General features: G+C 36.6%; 2 protein-coding genes and 2 non-coding genes across 4 annotated transcripts; 3 read left to right on the top strand and 1 right to left on the bottom strand.

Annotated features, from left to right (window-relative positions):
* Window positions 1-4,661: 4,661 nt before the first annotated feature.
* Window positions 4,662-5,324, top strand: LOC130054926 (uncharacterized). Its single transcript, XM_056166035.1, has one exon. It carries the CDS (start codon window positions 4,662-4,664, stop codon window positions 5,322-5,324), a length of 663 nt encoding a protein of 220 aa, XP_056022010.1.
* A 1,264-nt stretch (window positions 5,325-6,588) lies between these two features.
* Window positions 6,589-24,502, bottom strand: LOC125651764 (adipocyte plasma membrane-associated protein-like). Its single transcript, XM_048880517.2, has 10 exons — window positions 24,458-24,502; window positions 20,589-20,689; window positions 19,918-20,016; window positions 18,145-18,260; window positions 15,681-15,773; window positions 15,085-15,201; window positions 13,764-13,935; window positions 13,226-13,360; window positions 11,980-12,172; window positions 6,589-8,634 (listed from the first exon to the last, which is right to left on the bottom strand). The coding sequence occupies exons 2-10, from the start codon at window positions 20,684-20,686 to the stop codon at window positions 8,407-8,409; spliced, it is 1,251 nt and encodes a 416-aa protein (XP_048736474.2). The 5' UTR covers window positions 20,687-20,689; window positions 24,458-24,502; the 3' UTR covers window positions 6,589-8,406.
* Window positions 22,801-22,874, top strand: Trnap-ugg (transfer RNA proline (anticodon UGG)). The gene has a single exon. It is a non-coding gene; the product is annotated as a tRNA-Pro (tRNA).
* Window positions 24,503-26,489: 1,987 nt separating the features above from the next.
* Trnay-aua (transfer RNA tyrosine (anticodon AUA)) lies at window positions 26,490-26,564 on the top strand. Its single transcript is given in 2 exon segments — window positions 26,490-26,526; window positions 26,530-26,564. It is a non-coding gene; the product is annotated as a tRNA-Tyr (tRNA).
* The last annotated feature ends 185 nt before the right edge of the window (window positions 26,565-26,749 follow it).

Raw genomic sequence — 26,749 nt, 5'->3', positions numbered from 1 at the left:
AAGAGCAGACGTGAAGTGAAACCTGCTACCTATGACGGATCTGGTCCCTGGATTGACTATTATACGCATTTTAGGACCGTATCTAAATTGAACGAGTGGACAGAAGATGAAAATGGGCTATTCCTTGCAGCTTCACTACGGGGTCAAGCACAGAGTGTTCTCGGTGATTTGCCTGGTGACAGTAATGATTATCGGTATTTAGTACAGGCACTTGAGGAACGTTTTGCCCCGCCGAATCAAACTGAATTGTATAGAGTGCAATTACGAGATCGTAGAAAACGGGCGACAGAAACGATACCTGAGCTTGGACAATCTGTTAGAAGATTGACGAATTTAGCTTATCCTAGGGCTCCAACGGAGGTAAAAGAAACTCTGGCCATGGAACAGTTTCTTGATGCATTGCCAGATTCAGATATGCGAATAAGGATAAAACAGGCGCGTCCTCAGAATCTAAATGATGCCACTAGGCATGCAGTAGAACTTGAAGCATATTTGAAGGCAGAAAATAAACACAGTACCATGGGTCATCAACGCCAAGTCATTGAACAAGAGGGCCAGGGCCACAGCACTATAGACAAGGACCTTAGGAATTGGATGGAAAAAATGGAAAAGAATATTGGGACATTGAGTAAGGAAATTGAATTCTTAAGCAAAAGTTCTATTCCTAAGTCCGAATTCCGAGAGAAGGTCAACGAAACACCATTCAAAAGACGAAGAAAATTAGAGGAAATCGAGTGCTATGCTTGTCATAAGAAGGGTCATTATCAGAAAAACTGCCCAGAAAATACCAAGAGCATCGGGGAAACTCATGGGTCAACAAAAAGAGAGAATTCAACAAATTTTCAAAAAGCTAAAAGTAACCAAATGACAGGTAGATTAGGATCCTGCACAGGTGAATCAGGAATGTTTGTGAATGTTGCGATAAATGACATTCAGACAAAGTTCTTGATAGACACAGGGGCAACAGTATCCATGCTGTCCAAACAACTTTACGACAAAATTAAAGATCACAGCTGCTATGAAATTAAAGAGACTAAGATGAAAGTGTTCACTGCAGATGGAACTTCAAGGGAAATTAGACCTTCAGATAGAATTGGGTACAAAACGAATTGAACTTACGGCTCTGATTTCCGACATCCAGCCAGATGGAATTCTGGGCTTAGATATCATTCGAAGTCATGAGATGATGATAAGTGCTAAACACCAAACTTTGACTTTTGACGATGTAGAAATTCCTATACTTTTTGAAGGAACACTTGGGTGTTTCAGGATAGTGGCACAGGAAACTTTTAGCATTCCACCCCGAAGTGAACGGGTAGTGCCAGGGAAGTTGTGCACGCAAGAAGGAAGGGACGTTCCAAAGGAAGGAATTGTAGAACCGGGTATTACAACTAGAGATCAAAGTCGCCCATTGACGGCCCGAACACTTGTACATCCATACCAGTCCAGCATAGTTCCAGTGAGACTCCTAAATATCACCCCCGAGCCAAAGGTTGTTTACAAAAATACTGAAATTGGACAGTATCAAGAAACCAATGTGGTGGATTGCCCTATGAACCAAAGTACTAGTGTAGACTGGAAAGAGAGGCAAGATTTGCAGGATTTAGAAGAAGAGTCGGCAAAGAATCTAAACAAAGATCAGACAGAGTTAGTCAGAAAGTTTATTCAAAAATATCAATATGTGTTTGCCAAGAGTAACAAAGAGTTGGGGAAAACAACTCTTGTGAAGCATAAAATTGACACTGGGAATTCAAGACCCGTAAAACAGTCAGTTCGTAGAGCGCCTGCACATTTGTCTGAGGAGATTGATCGAAATATCACAGAGATGTTAGAACACAACATTATAGAACCATCTGTAAGTGCGTGGGCTTCGCCAATTATTTTGGTTAAGAAGAAAGACAACACGTATCGCTTTTGTGTGGACTACAGGCGTCTTAATGCATGTACAGTAAAAGATGCTTATCCCCTGCCAAAAATTGATGAATCTTTGGATCAACTGTCCGGGTATAGCTGGTTTTCAACCCTGGATATGTTTTCGGGATATTGGCAGGTGGAACTGGATCCAGAGGATAAACATAAAACAGCGTTTACTACCCGACGAGGATTGTTTCAATTTAAAGTGATGCCATTTGGACTCTGCTGTGCACCAGCAACGTTTGAGAGGTTGATGGAATCAGTTCTAGCAGGTTTAAATTGGGATATTTGTCTTGTGTACCTCGACGATATCATTATCATGGGAAAATCGTTCGAAGACATGTTGCATAATCTTACGAAAGTTTTTGATATATTTCAGCATGCTGGATTGCGCCTGAAGGCCAAGAAGTGCCACTTGTTTCAAAGGACTGTAACATTTTTGGGACATGTAATCTCGGAAGAGGGTATTAGTACAGACCCAGAAAAGGTGAAAAGCATTAGAGATTGGCCAGTACCGAATAATGCCCACGAGGTACGCTCCTTCCTGGGACTTTGCGGTTATTATCGTAAATTTATAGAAAATTTCGCCAAGACTGCCAAGTGTCTACATCGACTTACAGAGAAGGGCCGAAACTTTGTATGGAATACTGAATGTCACGATGCGTTTCAAAAATTGAAAGAAAAGTTAACATCAGCACCCGTGTTAGGTCATCCTGATTTTGCTAAAGAATTTATATTAGACACCGATGCCAGCCAGGATGCTATAGGTGCTATTCTATCCCAAGTACAAGATGACCATGAAAAAGTAATAGCGTATGCCAGCAGAACTATGTCAAAATGCGAACGGAATTATTGTGTGACCAGAAAAGAGTTGCTTGCAGTCGTTCACTTTGTGAAAATATTTAGACATTTTTTGGAGGGACGAAAATTTCGTGTAAGAACTGACCACAGTTCTTTGAAATGGCTATTACGATTTAAACATCCCGAGGGACAGTTGGCCAGATGGATAGAGATTCTCAACACATATGATATGCAGATAGAACACCGTCCCGGTATTCAACATAAAAATGCAGACGCTCTCAGCCGAATACCCTGTAGACAGTGCGGTTTTTCTTCAAACTGGGAGGACCAAGAACAGAGAGACGTGAATATGCTGACAAATGAACAATTACCTGATCTGTCATCTTTAAAGAAACTCCAGGAAAAGGATACAGACATAGCATTTGTAATTAAACACCTTAAAGATGGATCAAAACCGAAAGCAGACAATATGGCGGGGAAAAGTACTTTCCTAAGAAATCTTGTTGGTCAGTGGGACAGGTTGGTTCTCAGAGATGATATGGTTTTCAGGGAGTGGGACTCTGGTAGAGATGGTCCTATATATCAGGCATTAGTTCCACTAAGTGAGAGACGAAATGTCCTGTACTTTTGTCATGATTTTAAGGGAGCAGGTCACTTAGGGTATAAAAAGACTTTGGAAAAAATCAAAAGTAAATACTTTTGGCCAGGTTGTCGAAAAGATGTTAGAGGGTACGTGATGGGTTGTAATCAGTGCTCGAAAAGGAAAAACCCAAACAAAAGTAAACGGGCACCCATGGGAATTGTCGAAACAGGAGTACCCATGGAACGCATTGCTACTGACATCTTAGGGGAGCTACCCAGAACAAATGCAGGTAATCGTTACATCTTGGTGGTAAGCGACTATTTTACGAAATGGACCGAAAGTTTTGCCATGCCGAATATGGAAGCCCAAACAGTTGCAAAAATATTAGTAGAGGAAGTAATTGCAAGATTTGGGGTACCCAACCAAATTCATTCGGATCAGGGACGGCAGTATGAGAGCCAGCTGTTTCAGGAGCTTTGTCAGTTATTGCGGATCCAGAAGACCCGAACCACTCCATATCATCCTCAAAGTGATGGTATGGTAGAAAGGTTCAATAAAACACTAGCCACAATGCTAAGTACTTATGTGAACGAGTTTCATAGTGACTGGGACGAATACCTTCCTTATGTGATGCAAGCTTATCGTTCTGCAGTTCATGAAACTACTGGGTACACACCAAACTTTCTGATGTTAGGCAGAGAAGTTTCAACGCCTCTTGATTTGATGTATGAATTACCGTATCAGGCAAAAGTTGTACCTAGGAATGAGTGGGTTTGGATTTTGCAAGAGAAAATGGAAGAGGCGCATAAGATTGTTAGAAACAGTGTCAAACAAGCCATGGGTCGACAAAAGATATATCACGATAGAAAACTTGCTTTTGAGAAATTCAAAGCAGGTGATCAAGTTTTTGTGTATTTCCCTGTGCGAAAACCTGGTAGATCATCTAAGCTGACTTCATTTTGGCATGGGCCATTTCAAATACTAAACAAATGCTCTGATTTGACCTACCGTGTCAACTGTGGGTCAAGGGGTAAAGAGCAGGTGGTTCATGTTGATAGATTAAGGAAGAAACATCCTCAGATCTTATCTGGAGAAGTGTCCAATGACCTTCTAGATAATGATAAGATTGTGGAAGATTTACTTCCAGAGGTACAAGTAGAAAGGGGCATTCAGGATGAAGGGTTAGAGCTAGAGCATAGAGAAAAGGAAAACATGGCCGCAAAAAGATCAAGACGTCCACCGAAATGGATGTCAGATTACACGATATAATTACTGTCCTCTTGTTGTTTTGTTTTGGTATCCAATATAACTTTGTAAATCAAAATTTAAAACTACAATTATATTTTGTGTGATTTTTGTAGATATGCCAAAAACCAAGACTACAGTGAGGAAAGGTCGAAAGTGTCCATTGTGTCCTTTGAGGTTTTATACGGATGAAGAAATGGCCAAACACATAACAAGTTGCAGCAAGGCATTGATTTACTGTGACCACTGTGACTTCAGTTCCCTGACATCGAGAAATATCAAGAGACACATGAAAAGGAAACCTGATCTCGTGGATGATAGAGAACAGATGGACGGTGGTATTGACAGTGAAGACCTAGGCAATGTGGATTCAGATGAAGAATCTTGGTTAGGTCAGGATCCTGGGAGCTTGGTGGAGGTACTTCCTGTAGTGGCAGATGAACACGAGAAGGAAGATGTTGACCATGAACCAGGACCGTCCATCAAACGATCACTTAGAGAAGAGGCTGGTAAAATAGTAGAGATTGGCAGGGTGGTGAGGAAGCCTACTCGACCAATGCCGATACACACGCCCCACAGGGAATTGGTGACAGCAACAGTGCCAGATAAGAGCATATCCGATGACCTCTTGCCGGACATGGGTGATAGTAAGCTGGAGAAATACAAGGACGCTCAGTGCCAGACAGATCCTCTGTATTATACTGAAAGCACAGTGATTACCACCAGATGGGTAGAGGGTGGCAAGACAATGAAGAAGGTGGAGAAGAAAAAGTTAATTTGATTATTATGAGAACAATGTTAAATGATCAACGATTACTTAGATAAAGTAGTCTAGTTTCTGTGCATCATGTTTAAATGATTCGCTTTGTTATTTACATGATACCCTTTACTTGTAAGTAGAAGATAAAAGAAAAAGAAAAAAAAAATGTTTATTTTTGTTGGTCACATTTCATACGGGACGTATGAACCTGGAAAGGTGGGTAGTGTAATGAATCGGGTTTGGTTTAATGAATTGAAATCGGGCACGGGAGTCTATTTGACCTGACTACCCTTGGGTTGGACGAGTCTAAGTCGCCCGGGCAGTATAAATACGACTGAAAGCTGTGGAAACAACACTCTTGCAATTGCAGTCGAAGGCGACAGATCGAAGCAAAGTAAGTAACACAATAAAATAAAGAGCTTTAGGGTTTGGTGAATAGCTGAATAAGCTATTCACATAAGGGGCTGAATAAGTCTCAAGATATAGGTTGCGTCCGTAGGTTAGCCACTGTAACTTTGTCACTCGGCAATAAAAACTGAATAAGTTTGTACCCCGGTGACAAAGTGAACTGGAAACACCTACAGGCAAGAGACCTCTTGGTTGCGGTGGACCAGGTGACCAAACCCAAAGGCTAGGTACACTGGTAAGCCAACTGGCAGGGTTAAGGGACACGGTGGTAGGTCGATAGACATAGGTGTACAAGTGGTCAGGGCCAAGTGAACAACGTTGGTTCCCACGAGTAGAGGACCAGAGGTACAGCTATCGACAAAGTGTCAGGACCAAGTGTCGGGGTCATTTGGGCTGTACCAGTGGTACAAGTTTTTATATGTCAATAGACTTCCGGAGGGTTAATTGATTTATAGAATCACCGTAAATATATTGATTTAGTAAATAGATCTAGCCTATAGCACATAAATTCATTGATTTTGGCCATTGATTCAAACTGTGAAGTAACAGTTTCTTTTTAAATCATTTGTTGGAATATAAAATCCAGAGATCCTGAGTGTAATCAGGTACGTGCCTGCAGAAAATATACCGCTCGGCTGGGGTGCACGTTACACTAGCTAGTAGTTTTTACACATTCAAACTCGGATGTTGCTAGCCAGTAGTTTTTACTCAAACTTGAATGTTGCTAGCCAGTAGTATTTACTCATTCAAACTCGGATGTTGCTAGCCAGTAGTTTTTACACATTCAAACTCGGATGTTGCTAGCCAGTAGTTTTTACTCATTCAAAATCAAATATTGCTAACTAGTAGTTTGTACTCATTCAAACTCGGATGTTACTAGCTAGTAGTTTTTACTTATTCAAACTCGCTGTTTCTAGCTAGTAATATTTACTCATTTAAACTCAAATGTTGCTAGCCAGTAGTATTTACTCACTCAAACTCATTTTTGCTAGCTAGTAGTTTTTACTCATTCAAACTCAAATGTTGCTAGCCAATAGTTTTTACTCATTCAAACTTAAATGTTGCTAGTCAGTAATATTTACTCATACAAACTCAGATGTTGCTAAGCTAGTAGTTTTTACTCATTCAAACTCGCTGTTTCTAGCTAGTAATATTTACTCATTCAAACTCGAATGTTGCTAGCCAGTAGTATTTACTCACTCAAACTCATTTTTGCTAGCTAGTAGTTTTTACTCATTCAAACTCAATGTTGCTAGCTAGTAGTTTTTACTCAAACTCATTGTTGCTTATTAGCCAGCAAATTATTCAGCTCCAGATTGCTGTCTAGAGCAACAGCATTAACATTGAAAATGAAAATATGTAAGAAGTGAAGATTACAAATAGTTCTGAAGATTACAATCTGGCTAAAATTGGAACAGGCATCATATACAGTCAATGTCACAATTTATTTAAGTTTGAGTTAGCATGTCTTGTAAGAATTGTAACCATTTAATTTTGGAAAGCTTCATCATGATCAAAAATACCATATAACAGGCATTTTCTGCAATCTGAAATTCCTTATAAGGTAGTAAATCATATTCTTCATTATCAATTTCTGTGGTTGCATCATCCCTATATTTACCTCTGTATATGTATTTAACGATTGTAATTTTTTCCTATCGGCATAACATGGACAACCGCTTAAAACAACCAATACAAGATCTTTCTTCACATGTCTACTACAACTTCAAATTCACTGTTATTTTCATGGCACCTTGTCTAAATTTTCATACAGCAACAAGTTTTGTGAATTCATTTATATGTTCATCTATATAAATGATTCAAATTCATGGTTTTATCATACAGGTAAAAAAAGCAAAAATGAAACTGAAACAAAAATAAGGCTATATATACAATGGTTGCAAATTTCTATTACATGCACTGTTCAAAAGGACAGGTCACATATTAAGGTTGCACCTGATATCTAAAGTAATTTCTCCTACATTCAATAGTTACAGAACAGCATTGATTGCTGTAGATTCCTAATTTTATGAGAGTCATTAATATCGCGAAACCACTCGTATACATCAAATCACGGAACATGAATTTGAGTGTGGTCTGTTAATCAAGAGTTCTTACATGTATGTATATTAACAACAGAAAATTAAAAGCGAATAATTTTATTCGCGAGTGATGCTTCTCGCGAAATTACACGATTATAAATTCCTCGCGTATATTTAGGAATCTACAGTATTATATTATTACATCTATACTATTCTAATATTTTGTGGGAGCATTCACGTTTCACAAACCTATCTCCTTGACAACTATGTTGTATATTGGAATGAATATATTGATATCCGTGCTGTATACAGATTTCATGTCTCCAAATTTCATCTCTTTTCTATTTATAACTCGATATGAGTTTGTACAGTTGCAAAAGACTTGAGGAGGTATAAAACAAAGAAAACATCCTTATACATAGGTAGTACTTTTTTAAGTACAAGAGGCAATACTTTGATATTTATTGGGTGAAATTTTGATGATGAGGTTTTACTAATAGTGTTATGTTTGACAACCTTATGACCTTCAACTTAAACTCACCTTTTGAAAACCTTTTCTATAACTAGAAAAACTCGAGCTAAAAATGCTGTTATCTATTTAGAAGTCCTCTCAAAGATGTACATCATTGAGACCTTCCCCCATTTGTCAAACCTCATGATGTTCTCTGTTTTCTGTACCGCTGGAGATGCAGTCGACCCATAAAAGGAAGATTATACGACCCGAAATACAGCACACCGTCCCTGTCCTCAACCTCACTGACCGCGGGGATGACCTGACCTGTGGGATCATGTAAACTCTGAAGAACCTGGCCCTCTTCGTCCACTTCAACAACAAGGCCATATTTCGGTAAATACTGCAACACTAGGTCCATGGACACAACCTATAACATTGGAATGGATGAATTATCTTTTAGATAGAAAACAGTGAAATCTGTCTACACACTACGACATACACTGGAAAGTAGTAGGACATCCATCAAAGTATAGCATTGAATATGATATATACACATTTAGTACAATGAAGAACTCCACAACAATCTTTTATATGTTTTAATAACAGCCATAAGATAAATACATTGATTTTTCTACGCTAAAGGGGCACAACTCCATCAAAATCAACAAACAGGAACAAATCTGTAACTCATTAATATACATCTGCATACAAAAAATCAGTTCAATATCTCAAGGTGTTTAGAAAAAGTCGGGAAAACTGGTCGTAACAGTAATTTTTCTAAGTTAAGGGGGCACAACTTCATCAAAAATCAACGAACCGTAATAAAACTCAACCTCATTCTGTAACTCATCAATATACACCTGCATACCAAAAGTCAGTTCAATGTCTTAAGGCATTTAGAAAGAATGTCTGGAAAACTGGTCCTAACATTAATTTTTCTAGTAAGTTAAAGCACAGGAGTCTGAAATTGTATAAAAAATCAAAATAAACATTCTGGGGGAAAAATACCCAATCAGGAAAAAAATATTCATCATTTTTATTAGGAGACAGTGGATATTTTTTTCCGGATTGGATATTTTTTTTCTGGATTAATTTCATTGATAAAACTTCAGACTCCTGTGGTTAAAGGGGCACAACTCCATCAAAAATCAACGAACCAGAACAAAACTCAAACTTGATCAGTAGCTCATTAATATACACCTGCCTACAAAAAAATCAGTTCAATATCTAATGACGTTTAGAAAAAAATCCTAAAAACTGGATATCGGAAGTAAAGAAGGAAGGATGAATGTACAAGGGTAAAACTATGCAGTGCTGCAGATTCATTAGAATTCGGGGGGGGGGGGGGGGGGGCAGTTTTCGTGGGTTGGGTAGATTTTACTGTTTCATTGGGATGTACTTTCATGGATATGGTTTAATTTGTACATTGAAGCATTATATAAATTGTGCATTTCCTTGTGGTTTGAAATTTATGAGATAAGGGTACCCACAAAATACACGAATACTGAGCCCCCATGAAATGATTCTACGGTATTTAATCATTACAAAATGTACATGTAGTTTGGCTGCTGATTTCCCCTGACATCAATACAAGGAGACATCAGTGTGGACTGCAGTCTTACATGTGTAAACCTACATGTATACTCGAGACATCAGTGTGGACTGCAGTCTTACACGTGTAAACCTACATGTATACTCTCAGACAAGGAGCATGTAGTACGTAAAGATTACATCTGTTACAACTGGTTCAACAATTGCAGCTGTAAAATTTAACATACCGTATACAGGACTATTTTACACACTGTATACAGGGCTATTTTACATACTGTACACAGGGTTATTTTACACACTGTATACAGGGCTATTTTACACACTGTTTACAGGGTTATTTTACATACTGTATACAGGGCTATTTTACATACTGTACACAGGGCTATTTTAAATACTGTACACAGGACTATTTTACACACTGTATACAGGGCTATTTTACACACTGTATACAGGGTTATTTTACACTCTGTTTACAGGGTTATTTTACATACTGTATACAGGGCTATTTTACATACTGTACACAGGGCTATTTTACACACTGTACACAGGGTTATTTTACACACTGTATACAGGGCTATTTTACACACTGTACACAGGGCTATTTTACCTACTGAATACAGGGCTATTTTACACACTGTACACAGGGCTATTTTACACACTGTATACAGGGTTATTTTACATACTGTATACAGGGCTATTTTACATACTGTACACAGGGCTATTTTAAATACTGTACACAGGACTATTTTACACACTGTATACAGGGCTATTTTACCTACTGTACACAGGGCTATTTTAAATACTGTACACAGGACTATTTTACACACTGTACACAGGGCTATTTTAAATACTGTACACAGGACTATTTTACACACTGTATACAGGGCTATTTTACATACTGTACACAGGACTATTTTACACACTGTACACAGGACTATTTTACACACTGTATACAGGGCTATTTTACCTACTGTACACAGGGCTATTTTAAATACTGTACACAGGACTATTTTACACACTGTACACAGGGCTATTTTAAATACTGTACACAGGACTATTTTACACACTGTATACAGGGCTATTTTAAATACTGTACACAGGACTATTTTACACACTGTACACAGGGCTATTTTAAATACTGTACACAGGACTATTTTACACACTGTATACAGGGCTATTTTAAATACTGTACACAGGACTATTTTACACACTGTACACAGGGCTATTTTAAATACTGTACACAGGGCTATTTTAAATACTGTACACAGGACTATTTTACACACTGTATACAGGGCTATTTTACACACTGTATACAGGGCTATTTTACATACTGTATACAGGACTATTTTACACACTGTATACAGGGCTATTTTACACACTGTATACAGGGCTATTTTACATACCGTATACAGGGCTATTTTACACACTGTATACAGGGCTATTTTACACACTGTATACAGGGCTATTTTACATACTGTATACAGGACTATTTTACACACTGTATACAGGGCTATTTTACACACTGTATACAGGGCTATTTTACATACCGTATACAGGGCTATTTTACACACTGTATACAGGGCTATTTTACACACTGTATACAGGGTTATTTTACATACTGTATACAGGGCTATTTTAAATACTGTACACAGGACTATTTTACACACTGTATACAGGGCTATTTTACATACCGTATACAGGGCTATTTTACATACTGTATACAGGGCTATTTTACACACTGTATACAGGGCTATTTTACATACTGTATACAGGACTATTTTAGATACTGTATACAGAGCTATTTTACACACTGTATACAGGGCTATTTTACATACTGTATACAGGGCTATTTTACATACCGTATACAGGGCTATTTTACATACTGTATACAGAGCTATTTTACACACTGTATACAGGGCTATTTTACACACTGTATACAGGGCTATTTTACATACCGTATACAGGGCTATTTTACACACTGTATACAGGGCTATTTTACACACTGTATACAGGGCTATTTTACACACTGTATACAGGGCTATTTTCAGCCCTAGTTATTTTCACCCTTCTGTTTTGCATACAGTTTCGGCCCATTTCAAATTTGCCCTGACACAGTTGTGTTTAGAGAGATAAGAGAAAATGGTTTCACACTTTCTTAAATTTGCCTAAGGGCGAAAATAAAACGAGGGCGAATATTTCCCCTTATACAGAAATTTCTCACCTTCATAATGAGGCTCCTTAACCAGGGTTTGTCAGAGCAGTAATCAATGAAACTGAACTTGTCTTTTTTGCGAATCATTGCCATTCCAATCCAATATCCGCCAGAACTGCTGCGTCGGATATTATCCGGAATTCCTGGCAGGTTGTTGTTTATCACTTCTAGGGAGCCTCTTTTTGGTCCTTTTAAATGATACCTAAACCATATTGATAATTTTTTATCAATCATAATATCATGTTCCACAAACATAGTTGTAGGTATATCTTAAAAGACTCTTAACTGATTGGCATGGTCAAAATTACTGACCTACACAATTACACATGCATGTGTGTATCATTTTGATTGAATAATATTAAGATGTTTACAACTCTCCTATGAGTAAAGAGAAATGGAGGAAATTCACAGCTTCAGTAAAATAAAAAATGTCAATGCACATACTTCATATTTTGAATGCGTTGTTTTTTTTCATAAAAATTTTTGCAATTTATGTTGGTGATGTATAGCTTTGTACTCCTTATTGATGCTTAGACATCTATAACTTTCTTGTGAAAGTAGATTTATATTAGGGATTTTGATGTATAGGCATGGTCATAATACTGACAAGCATGTACATGCTCATCGTCGATGGTACATGCTCGATTGATTGATTTTGATTGGATAATGCTTTAAGTGGTAGAGCTATCTTACAAATAAAGGAAATAGAGTAAAATTCATGCTGTTTGTCATACTTGTCTATTGAACAATTTACACATGTAGTAGGACTTATTCGAACAAGAAAATATCGTTTGGGAGATGGTGGAATGTTTGATAAACATCTGATTCAGCAAAAAGTTTTATTCAAGACATCATTATCAGTGGCTTTGACCAAAAACAATTTTGATGGCAAAATATGCATATTTTGTGTAAGGATTTTTGTTCCTTTCATTTAAAAATAGATGGATTTCATAAATTCAAAACAGCTGTTGTGAATTTTCTCACTTACTTGAGGAGTCGGGCATCTGTCTCAAAGATTACTCACTTGAGGAGTCAGGCATGCGTCTCACAGACTACTTACTTGAGAAGTCAGGCACGACGTGTGACACAGATTACTTACTTGAGAAGTCGGGCATGACGTGTCTCACAGATTAATTACTTGAGAAGTCGGGCATGACGTGTCTCACAGATTAATTACTTGAGGAGTCAGGCACGACGTGTGACACAGATTACTTACTTGAGAAGTCGGGCATGATGTGTCTCACAGACTACTTACTTGAGAAGTCGGGCACGGCTCGTCTCACAGATCAGTAAAGCCTCTTCATTTCTTGTCAGTTGAATTCCGTTGGCAAACGACATGCTGTTAATCAGTTCTTTCATCTCCTGGGTTTTAGGGTTATAAATAACCACTCTGTAAACCAAAAAAAATTCTTACTAACAAGGGCTATTCAAAGCTGGGCATCCCCTTGTATTACAGCAAAAATATCTTCAAATGACCTTCAACCACCAAGTGTTGTCTACACATAACAGAATTCTTGGACAATAAAGAGTTGTGTGTATATAAAAACAATTCTTCAACAATGAAATGTTTTCTGTACATAACAACAGAGTTCTTCAATAATTAAATGTTTTCTGTACATAACAACAGAGTTCTTCAACAATTAAATGTTACCTGTACATAACAACAGAGTTCTTCAACAATTAAATGTTATCTGTACATGGTGGTAAAGTGTGATTTACTGAAAGTGGACAGAAAAATATACACCTGTTAATCTGCTCCCCAAACAACACCTGAGCAGTACAGCTGTACTTACCGTCCCGTCACTTCTCCCTCCATGATTTGATGTCTGTTGTGTCGACGGTCCCACTTCACCGAGGAATCCGTCATGTAAATTGTACCATCCTCAGCGATTGTCAAGTCATTCAGAAACTTGAGCTTTTTGCCGTTTACCGGAGTCTCCGAGGAGTATAGCTGGAAATGCTCTCCTGGAAATAATCATATTACTGATCCTGATGTCAATAGGGCACTTTTGGTCAATTTCAATTGACAAATCAAAACTAAATGAGAAATACAGTATGTGTCCAATTTTTTCAACGCTCAGTGAATTCCCTGTATCTCGTATATCTAGTATGATGTACCTGTGATGAACATGTGCACATATATGCATATATACACACATTTCCAGTGTTTTTATCTTCAATAACCTTTACCAGTTAAAATGATAGCCATTTCCTCAGGATTATGTGAACAATTTGCATATGAATCTTGATAAATTAGTTGCTTGGAAAATTCTGACAGAAATGATAGTAAAATGTAACTTTGAAAAATAAATTTCATTTTTCAAAAATACTTGAAAGTATGAACAGCAACGCTTCATTAAGTATGAACAGCAATGCTTCATTCAGTATAAACAGCAATGCTTCATTCAGTATGAACAGCAATGCTTCATTCAGTATGAACAGCAATGCTTCATCCAGTATGAACAGCAACGCTTCATCAAGTATGAACAGCAACGCTTCATTAAGTATGAACAGCAACGCTTCATTCAGTATGAATAGCAACGCTTCATTCAGTATGAACAGCAACGCTTCATTCAGTATGAACAGCAACGCTTCATTCAGTATGAACAGCAACGCTTCATTCAGTATGAACAGCAACGCTTCATTCAGTATGAACAGCAACGCTTCATTCAGTATGAACAGCAACGCTTCATTCAGTATGAACAGCAATGCTTCATTCAGTATGAACAGCAACGCTTCATTAAGTATGAACAGCAACGCTTCATTAAGTATGAACAGCAACGCTTCATTCAGTATGAACAGCAATGCTTCATTCAGTATGAACAGCAATGCTTCATTCAGTATGAACAGCAACGCTTCATTAAGTATGAACAGCAATGCTTCATTAAGTATGAACAGCAACGCTTCATTCAGTATGAACAGCAATGCTTCATTAAGTACACTGGTGTAAAGTGCCACAGTTCATACCCTCACACGTTGTCAAAAACGATATAAATTTCTTCAGTATATAATAAGTACACACATTATCATGCAGCATGTCAGTTGCCAAAAAGACCCTGTATTCAATTTATGATTTGAACGCTATAAATATCTACATGTTATAATATTTCCCACCTGTAGCGACATTGACTTTGAAGAGTCCCAGGTAAGTATCCAGAACTACCAGGTAACCTTCCTTGTTCATTCTCATCCCCAGCGGTCTTCCACAGGTGGGCTCGTTGTCAAATCCACCTGTCCATAGACCTCCAAATTTAGTTTATCAGAGAGAAGGATATACTACATGCAGCTAATTTTCACTGTAGTTTCATTTTCACTATTCCAACAAGGTCAAAATTGTGAATGTAAAGCTGTTCTGAAGTGAATATAACCAAGTCGTAACAATGTATATAGGATTGACATAACACCATGGACTTAAAGCTTTAGGAGAGGGACTTGTAAGTTGTCAGAACTTGTTCCCAATCCTTTTGATTTCATCAATAAAGTATGTTCAAAACAAAACAAAACAAAACTTAAAGCTGTGTAAAAATATAAAATAGAAAATTCAAGTTTGTATACCGTATTGCTGATTACCATTACATTCTTTATAATAGCTATCCTAATAGATAAAAAAAACTTTTAACGAGAACAAGATTTGCTTTGTAGGAAACAGAAATTTTGAAATAAAATCAAACTGCATCACATACAAAACAACAATGATACAAATGCATTACCGCATGGCTCCTTTCCTAGCTTGGTCAGAACGCTTATCTCCCCTTTGTAGATATGTAAAATTTTACCATCAGCTGTTCCTGTATAAGTATGATCTACAACACAGTGTACAGTCTTATTGAAGGCAGCAGACATTACATAGAACTGATCAGAAAATTCATTCAGTATATCCGTCTGTGTGTGTCAACAAGTGTGGGGTAGGTATACAGACTCTGGCATATAGGGATTAAGATGATCATTATTTAAGGAATGAAAGTGACTTTTATTTGTCTTATACGATATAAAGTAAGTTGGAGCAATTTTTGCATCATAAACCACAAAGCGGTTTATAAAATTCCGAACCTACTTTATATTCTATAAAACAAATGAAAATTATTTTCATTCCTTAAAATTTGATTTTAGTAAACTGCGTTAGATATGATTTGATGGGCAATTCTAAAGAAAATATCAATTTTATATGACACTGACCAATATCGCCATAGCAACAAAATGGAAACTGAACGGCCAAACGTATTGGGACATCATTCCTATAACGTCATAGAGCGGTACTAAAGGGCAACTTTGTTTATACGATTAAAAGCATGATGATAAAATGAAATGAACCAATCAAATACGCCAGTTTTGAGATAAGAGCTCTCCTGTGTAGAAGGTACATTTACATGTAGTAGAACTTTGAGTGCATAGTCAGCGAGGAAGACAATAAAATGTATTAAAAGTGGCTTCTCTTTAAATATGTAAATTTAGGAAATAAAAAATACTGTCGAAAGAAATATTTGTTTTACTAAAGTAGAAACATAAAAACAATGTCATATTTGAAAGTAATATCCTGGATATGATACCTACGACCAACGAAATTACGTGATATGATAAGAAATCCATGTATTTAATTACTCCCTAAATACTTTTCACTTGCTTAGTTTGTGTGTCAGTTGAATTCAGGTGATGAAACAGGGTATGAAAAAAATACTGAGTACATTTACTTATGTCATTCCACTCCCGCATGTAAACAAGTTGTTTCGCACCTTACTGTATACGAGAGTTCTTCAAAGGGCAATAACTCGAACGTATCTCGAAACCGGTGTATTGAATGTAACAAGTAAAATTAAATTATATTACTATAAATGACCTTTACACAAAGAATACACAAACTACATACAAAGCTCTCAGTTGTGACAGACAGACAGGTGATGGGCATAGTAACCCCTATGTACTTCAAATAAGCTTCGAAGTTCACACAAATATTAAAACAAGTCAGTCTTGTCAGTTACACTCATTACACTAAAATCTTATTACAGTCAAACCTCATTATCTCAAACTTGACGGTGTGAAGAAATAAGAGGCCCACGGGCCACATCGCTCACCTGAATCACCTTGGTTCATATCTAAAGATTTTTCCTATATATTCGCATGTAAAACTTTGATCCCTATTGTGGTCCCAACCTACTCCCAGGGGCCATGATTTTTACATAATTGAATCTGGACTATGTCATGAAGCTTCCATGTGAATGTAAACTTTTCTGGCCCAGTGATTTTTCAGAAGAAGATTTTTAATGATTTTCCCCAATAGTATATATTTGTATGTAAAACTTTGATTCCCTATTGTCGTCTCATCTTACCCCCAGGGGCCATGATTTTAATACACTTGAATCTGTTTTATGTCAAGAAGCTTTCATGTAAATTTCAACTTTCCCTGGCCCAGTAGTTTTTGAGAAGGAGATTTTTAAAGATTTTTCTTATATATTTGTATGCAAAACTTTGATCCCCCCTTGTGGCCCCACCCTACCCACTGGGGCCATGATTTAAACAAACTGTACTATATCAGGAAGCTTTGAAATTCATGTAAATATCAGCTTTTCTGGCTCAGTGGTTCTTGAGAAGATTTTTAAAGATTTTTCCTATATATTTGTATGCAAAATTTTGATCCCCTATTGTGGCCCCATCCAACCCCCAGGGGCCATGATTTTTACAAACTTGAATTTGCACTATGGCAGGAAGCTTTCATGTAAATTTCAGCTTTTCTGGCCCAGTGGTTCTTGCCATGAGAAGAAGTTCTTTATATGACCCCACTCTACTTTTGCATTTTTGTGATTATCTCCCCTTTGAAAGGGACATGGCCTTTCATTTGAACAAACTTGAAAACCCTTCACTCAAGGATGCTTTTGGCCAGAAAATGTAAAAAGTTTACAGACAGACGGACAGACGACAGACAACAGGCGATCAAAAAAGCTCACTTGAGCTTTCAGCTCAGGTGAGTAAAAACTTTGAGCTATCTGAGGGTTTGAGATATTGAGGTTGAAATACATATTAAAGAAAATGTAGTTGGGACTTCCAACTCACTTTGACATATCCATGGTATTCGAGATATTGATGTTCGAGATATCAAAGTTCTACTGTATTTATATTGGAATATCATACCTACAGTTTGCATCAGCTGTAAATATAATTTTTCTGAGTTTTTCTCCTTACCTCCATCAACAACAATTGACTCTGGTCCTGATAACTCATTTTCAAAAATTCGATCTGATTTCTGCAAGAGGTTGTTGGGTTCTAGAACGCCTTCAAAAGCTGGTGGTTCTGGCAGCCTGATTTGTACAGAATAAATTGCATTTATAAACAAATAACACTGTATCACATCATAATAGACACCAAGTGTCGATACAGTAAAACACGCTATAACGAACACGCTTATAACGAATTCACGCTTATAATGACCAAACTTCTAACGAATTCACGCTTATAATGACCACACTTATAATGAATTCATGCTTATTGCAAAGAGATATTTATATTCCCCTATAGCCATGTTTTACTGTACAGTAAATATGTTCCCACCAGGCAAAGAAGGGGACATTTTATCACTAGATTAATTACCATATCAATAGGAACAAAATTCAAGTTTGTTTTCTAACTCATCTTATTTACACTCAATAAATCTGCTTGTCTGAAATTCTTATAGTACCAACATCATAACCCTGCTGAAACGAAACTTGGTGTGTAACTCATAAACATACAATTATACACCAATAACATAGATGAATATACACATAGTGAAAAAAATACAACACTTTTAATTGTAGGAAATTTTCAAATTCAAGGAACATAACTCTGCTGACAGCAAGTTGATTCCAATGACACTTAAGGTAGAGACCGATAGCAACCACGTGATCAGTAAAAATCGTGTATTTTCACGTGAAATTATTTTTCGGAATTCCGTACATCGCCATAGAGTAGTTGAAAAACAAAAGGGGGTTCCGAAAGTACAAGTTGTTGCTGTGACTGAATCGATGATTGAGAGGGTCGTCTCGACGAAAGATATAGAAATTTGGCCATAGTTTAGATTAGGAATACGTCAATGTAATAATAGTGGACTAAATGTTTCGTCCGTGCAGAATGGCACTTTTTACCTCACGAAATTCACCACCATGCATAGCTGCGCTACGTAAACTTGAAATTGATGTGTAATATACAATTATGTGAAAGGTTGTTTGGAACCATATATGACAAGTTATGATCCTTTTTACAATAAAAATGTTATAGCTCTATTTGTATATTGCTCTCTACTTATTTTTCTTCACTTTTTACGCTTTACAAGGACTAAAGAAGGTGTTGTTAAAATCGCCATATTTCTCAAAAACAAGGTCGATTACCTACATTGATTTTTTATTATGTTTTATATCGAAGCTTCATCATAAACATATATCAAAATATAAAAAATTCAATGGTTAATTTTTTTAGCATCAACCTATCAATCTCTACCTTAATACAGATTTGCATCTCTTCATGATATACCACACATATCAGCTTGATATTAGTGTTGCAAATCTTGAGACTTTTTTTTGTTTACATGGCAAAATAATTCGGGACAACTAAAACATAGGTAGCCATTCTATGTAATATTTCCTGTTGCCTGTCCTCAGTGTTTGAAATAACCTTGCGCCCGACCACCAAGACGCATAAATTTTGCTGTGGGTGAACAAATATCTTTGTTTGACGCCCAACACAGACTGTAATAGGATATCTGAGTGACCGTACTGATAGGATATCTGAGTGACCGTACTGATAGGATATCTGAGTGACCCTACTGATAGGATATCTGAGTGACCCTACTGATAGGATATCTGAGTGACTCTACTGATAGGATATCTGAATGACTCTATTGATCTACAAAGTCAAGACAGAAGACAGTAAAATTCTGTTTGGTGTTGATATACTTACTTATATTACTGCTGATATACTTACTTAAAGTAGACAGGGTTTATTGGTGGCGGGGTCAGAAGAATAACGACAGGCGTCAGAATAAAAGCCAGAAGTAACGCTACACAGGCTGCCGATTTCCATCTGTCAGAACAACGACACAAAGGTTTAACATATATAATAATAACTTATATAGCACCTTATCATCTGTCAGAACAACGACACAAAGCTTAAACATATAATAACTTATATAGTGCCTTATCATCTGTCAGAACAACGACACAAAGCTTAAACATATAATAACTTATATAGCACCTTATCATCTGTCAGAACAACGACACAAAGGTTAACATATATAATAATAACTTATATAGCACCTTATCTTAAATAAACTCTAAAGCACTTTACACAAGTACCGAAAATAACATAATAAAACAAAATTAAGAAAACTTAAATTATATATAAAAAGAGTCAGGGTCCTAAATTCAATTACTCAATAAAAACAAACGAATATACATCTCACAGGAAGACTTTTTTAAAAAGACGGGTCTTGACTTCTGTTTTAAAATCTTTGAGATTGTCAATTTTTCTCAACTTCACTGGACATTCATTCCAAAGAGATGGCATATATGGCAAATAAAGCATGATCTGGATTTCATGAACATTAATTTGGAGATTGTACATAAGATATCGATTAAAACGAAAAAAAAACCCACTTGGTTGCAGAATGTGCTCTTGATTTGGAATCTGTGTCCTGATAAGGCTTATCTCCCTTGTAAATTGGACGGCGTTGTCGAAGGTCAGGTCTATTCATATTCTAAAATGAAAATATTACTATCTTACATACCAGCATGACACAGCCTTGAAGAGGTGAAAAATTGAATCAGGTTGACAGAAAGACAAAAGATCCACAAAAGTTCATTTGAGCTAAAGATAAAAATACTGCAGACAAAATTCATGGACCTGTATCTAAAGACACACATAAAACTAAAAATCACACTGTCTGATTCAAATTGGTGTTAAGCTTTCAGAGAAGACAATAACATGAAAAGTTACAACAAGAACAACAATGGCAGACAATTTTCAAACCAGAAAAGCTCACCTGAGCCATCAGGTGCGCTAAAAGTGAGTTGGGACAGTTTACACTCTTTCATAAACCACATCACAGTCTAAAATGTGTAAACTGTTCCAATTTTCTTTATATCATATGAATTGAAAAGAAACGACTTTCTTCCTTCACATTAATTGAAAATTAAAAAGAAAAGTATTCCCTTGGAAATTTTCACCTCCTCTCATTGAACTTTACAGTGATAGGTCTTTCAATTTTAAAGTAAATAAATGAACAACCATATCACCTATGTGTTGGATAATATGAATTTTACATTATTTTCCTATAAATAGACCATACCACATCCACTATTCTATATCTGTTTCTGAAATGATTTCCAAAATTATTTATCACCCCTGTGCATGGCAGGCATTTCACCATCCCCCTCTTCACTAGCACACACATTTTATGCCCCTGTAATCAGAAATTTGAGGGCATATAGTGTTTGGTCTGTCTGCCTGTTTGTCTGCAAAAGCTTCAACACTGGTCATAACTTTTGCATGCTTAGAGCTAAAGATTTCATATTTCACAGGTGTATTTCTTATGGTGGCAAAATGTTTGACCTCATGACCTTCATCTTGGAGTTTGACCCATTTCCGAAAAGGTTCATTACTTTTGAAGCTTTTATAGTATGTATATTCCTTATTACAAGACCTTTCTTCTGATACCAAATTTTTTACCTCATGACCTCAACCTTGGGGTTTGACTACTTTGGGAAAAATTTAACTTTAGCCTTAACTTTTGAATGCTTAAGTACTAAGGCTTTCATATTTCACATGTTTTTTTTATCTCAAGACCTTCACCTTGGAGTTTGACATATTTTTTGAAAACCTTAACCTTGACAATAACTTTTGAATTCTTTAATAGTGCTAGGACAAGACTCAACATTCATAAAGATAGTCATTTTAGTGTCCATCGGACAAGCCAACAACTTTCACTTGTCCATTTTTACTTCTCCAACTCGAAACATAATAATGAAAGTTTTAAGTTTATAAGACTAGCTGTAATATATGAATAAACTATTCATGAATGATATGGAATTATAAAGATTTGCTTAATCATGAAAATACTCCTGATATGAAATAAAATTGTCCATGATTTTTGTTAAGAAATAAAAATGGCTGTCCATACAATATATATTTCACATAACTTCATGTTATATAATTCAATATCATAAATCCCTCTCTAAACCAACAGACATATGCGGGGGGGTTATGCTGAACATATTATGTACAAATTGTTAACATAAAATATTTTAGCTGAATTCCTCATGTATTTGAATAAACATGATAGATTATATATTTTGATGAGTATATAATTAAAACAGTCTCTTTACATATTGATAATGAGACTAGGTGTGGTGTGCATGTATCTCCAATTCAAAATGACAATGGTCGGTTTTAGTCGATTTTATCATTTACTACAAAAGCAATATTTCATAATATGTAGCTATAAATGTTTTCATGGTAGTATTCAGCCAAGAGTTGTCACTTTGGGTGGAGTTTGGTGTTTGGTAGCGGACTCCGGTTACTAATTTGAACTTGATATCTATGATTGTTAAGATAGTAGATCTACATGTGATTTAAATCGGTGTGCATTTTTTTCCAAGGTAATGTAGGCCTCAAGATACGATAGTTGCTAAGCACTGTCACAAAATTTCTGTCTTATCAAAATTTGACACCATCTATTCTATAGAGAGGGCCATTTCATGACGAGCTCCTGTGGATATATATACATAAAATTATTTATGGTTGTGTAATAATGGGAAGGGAAAAAATTCACTATCAGTATGTAGTGGTCAGCTGGGTTCGATCACCGGTGGCCAGATAGCTCAGTTGGTAGAGCATCGGACTTGGGATTCAGGAGGCCTGGGTTCGAATATCCGGTCTGGTCTGTTGCATTTTCTCCCTTCCCATTATATTTGGTGCCGTAGACCAGCCCCTGGAACTGACAGGTGAAAATGCCTGTCAGGGGATCAAGATCCGGAGTTGAGTGATGTCTTCAGGTGTGAAGACCTGAAGGAGGGAGGAATGTAATGGTCAGCCAGGTTTGATTGCTGGTGGCCAGATGGCTCAGTTGGTAGAGTGACTGACTAGATATTCAGGGGGCTCGGGTTCAGATCCCAGTCTGGTCTATTGCATTTTCTCCATTCCTGTCAAAAGTATATGATCAGTGGGCCAATCTAGTATTTGATTCAATGACCGAAGTTTTTAGATTGATGGCATTCGAATTATCTGGTCACGTTAATAAATCCAGTCTGACCACAACACTCCCACCTCTTATATGTCCTCGTGACGGAAAACTATCAGGTTCTGGCAAAGAGTACATAACTCTGTTTGACTTAGCATATGTCCATGGTTTTCATCTGTAGCAGCCAATTTCGGCATTTATATTTTTGCGCCAATTTGTACACGTTATCCGCGCGCTACGTCATAGTTTTTAGGGCACATATATTTTTTGTGTATGCACGAGCTCGCCGCGAAGAATGTGGGTATTATGTTCCTGTTTCACTGGACATTGTACTGAACTGCTGTTTCCTAGAGAAACTACTTATTCGGTAAGACAATGATGAACATTAGCACATTCCATAGATTTATTGAAAATGTGTATTATTTGAATTGATACAGTGTATAAAGTATGTTCTCTGAGTAAACACATGTGTACGTAGTTCATGTCCCGAATATTTATGCAAACTATGTTTACAGAATTACAGTATTGTGCAATATAATTCAATGTTAGTATTAAGATATATATGACATATAGTAAGACCATGTGTAGATTATTTTTGCTCATAAGGTGAAAACTAGTTGCACTCAAACTTTTTGTAACTTCAGGGGCAATAACTCTGTTTTGTTGTGCAATACAGATGCTCTTTATATTTATTGTAATTTATATCAGAGTACTATTTGTTTGGTGCAGTCTGTGTTATAGACAGCAATTTTCTGTATTGAACTCAGTTTTTGGATAGTTTGAATTATTATTATACATGATCATATGTGTTGTCAGTATCAATTCGATGTTTACAATTATTGTTTTGTTTTATTACAGTATATCGTATGAAGTTGAGGAAGTCACATGATGCCAATCATTGACGTAAGAATAAATTTTCCAGGCATACGCATAGACGATTTGTTTCTATTTATTATGGACGGTGGCCAGTACATCATCGGAACTTCAATGGCGGTCGAAAACAAGAGATATGCAGTTTCTCTCTCTCAATAGACTATACCTACATGACTGACAGCCCCTAAATGAAGATCTTTTTACGAAGAAAACACCAAAGCTTGTATAACAGTATATTGATCAGCTGTTGATGTTCTTCATCTTGTGCACCTGTCGGTATCAAGAGCAGGTCAATGGTATGAAATGTAAATATCAAGGGATTAACAAGAGAAGGATTTGGGGCTTTATGTGTACTGTATCTGGCCCCGCTCTCTCTAACGGCTTGTCGCAAAACATTATTACAGCGCAACTTACGTTCCACTGACTGAGGAGGTTGAGCAAAATTTATATCGGAAGTGCAAACTTTAAATAATGTAGAAAATGATTTCCCACAGAAGATAAAAATCCGGAAAGTCAGAACTTCAGTCACGTAACAAAAAATAAGTTTTTGTGGAGATTCTTCCCCCTATACTTTCATACAAAACCAAGTAAGTTTTTTCAAAAGATTTCATTGAGACCATTTTTTTTTTTGGTGGAATAAACACCATAAAGTGTAAGTAAGTAAGTAACTAAAATTATTAGTCCATATAGAGGGTGTAGGCTATGCCTGTCCACCTCTCTAAAGAGAATAATTTGTATAAGTTCACCTGTCTCTGAATCTATGTAAGAAGTAGGCTATGCCTGTCCACTTCTCTAAAGAGAATAATTTGTATTTAGATTCACCTGTCTCTGAATATATGTAGAGTGTAGGCTCAATCTAATTAAAATTAGACCTTTCATCTCGCTCTTCGTCATCGGTTTGCAGCGACAAACAGATAACGAAGAGCGAGATGAAAGGTCTAATTTTAATTAGATTGGGTGTAGGCTATGCCTGTCCACTTCTCTGAATTTGTAAATTCACCAGTCTCTGAATCTATGGACGATTTTGGTGGGCTTCTGCTTTGAGCACAACTGCGCAGGACGCTGTATTTTTGTATGTACTGTTTCAATACTAATCATAATGTTGTTATACATGTGTAGCGGTCAGCCGGATTCGATCGCCGGTGGCCCAGATATCTCAGTTGGTAGAGCACCTGACTAGAGATTCAGGGGACCCGGGTTCGAATCCCGGTCTGTATGGAGCGCCAAATTAACATAAACTCAAATAATTGAAGATATCTTCAATTATTTGAAGATATCATTAATTCATTTGATGCGCGCAACAATTGAATTAAAGATATCTTCAAATAATTATTGATATCTTCAATTCTGAATTATTGCGCGCATTAATTGAATTGATGATAGCATTAATTCTTCAGCTGAATTGATGCTCGCTTTAATTGAATTAATGATCTCTTCAAATGAATTAATGATATCAACAATTGAATTGATGCGCGCTACAATTCAATTGAAGAGAGCAATAATTGATATAATGCGCGCATTAAATCAATTGATGAGAGCAATAATTGAATTGATGCGCGCATTAATTCATTTGATGAGAGCAATAATTAATTTAATGCGCGCATTAATTCAATTATTGCTCTCTTCAATTGAATTAATGATATCTTTAATTCATTTGAAGAGAGCAATAATTCTTTTAGAGAGAGCAACTATATAATTAAAGATATCTTCAATTCAACATATCCACAGTTGAATTAATGATATCTTTAATTGAGTTGTTGCTCTCTTTAAAAGAATTGATGCGCGCATTAATTCCTTATACAAAAGCATTGTAAATGATTTAAAGATATCTTCAATTGAATTAAAGAGATCATCAAATTATTTATACCGAGCTCTAAATTAATTATTGCGAGCAATATTTCTACTTAATTGATGCTCTCATCAAATGAATTGAAAAGAGCAATAATTGAATTAATGCTCGCATCAAATCTATTATTGCTCTCATTAATTGAATTAATGCGCGCATCAATTGAATTGAAGAGAGCAATAATTGAATTAATGCGCGCATTAAATCAATTATTGCTCTCATTAATTCAATTGATGCGCGCATTAATTCAATGGATGAGAGCAGTAATTGAATTGAAGCGCGCATTAATTCATTTGATGAGAGCAATAATTGATTTAATGCGCGCATTAATTCAATTAAAAAGAGCAATAATTGAATTGATGATATCTTCAAATAATTGAAGATATCTTCAATTATTTGAGTTTATGTTAATTTGGCGCTCCATGGGTCTGGCCCGTTGCATTTTCTCCCTTCCTGTTACATTTGGTGCCGTAGACCAGCCCCTGGAACTGACAGTTAAAAAAGCTATCCAGGGTATAAAGATCCTGGGTTGATGTCTTCAGGTGTGAAGACATTTAAGGAGGGAGGAATGTAGCGGTCAGCCGTGTTCGATCGCCGGTGGTCCAGATAGCTCAGTTGGTAGAGCACCTGACTATAGAGATTCAGGGGGCCCGGGTTCGAATCCCGGTCTGGTCTGTTGCATTTTCTCCCTTCATGTTACACATGTATTACTTATCATCATTCAATTGAAATTCTTTGTGTCAGTTTAAATTTTGAAAGGGCAGTGGCGTAGCTTCCATTGAGGCAACCGAGGCAGCTGCCTCGGTAAAAAAAAAAAACACCTTTTACGTTGTTAAAATGTCGATAGCTTCTGGGGGGCG

Source organism: Ostrea edulis, chromosome 5 (genome assembly GCF_947568905.1).
Source record: "Ostrea edulis chromosome 5, xbOstEdul1.1, whole genome shotgun sequence".
NCBI classification, from domain to species: Eukaryota; Metazoa; Mollusca; class Bivalvia; order Ostreida; family Ostreidae; genus Ostrea; species Ostrea edulis.
The sequence above is the reverse complement of the archived record's forward strand: the minus strand, read 5'-3'. Positions and strand labels throughout refer to the sequence as shown.

Excerpts from the sequence above, each read along its gene's own strand:
- LOC125651764 (XM_048880517.2), bottom strand. The coding sequence starts at position 20,686 with ATGAATAGACCTGACCTTCGACAACGCCGTCCAATTTACAAGGGAGAT. Across the intron at positions 20,017-20,588 it reads AGAGCACATTCTGCAACCAA|ATGGAAATCGGCAGCCTGTG; the intron begins GTGGGTTTTTTT and ends TTGTTCTGACAG. Across the intron at positions 18,261-19,917 it reads ATAAACCCTGTCTACTTTAA|GCTGCCAGAACCACCAGCTT; the intron begins GTAAGTATATCA and ends TGTACAAATCAG.
- LOC130054926 (XM_056166035.1), top strand. The coding sequence starts at position 4,662 with ATGCCAAAAACCAAGACTACAGTGAGGAAAGGTCGAAAGTGTCCATTG.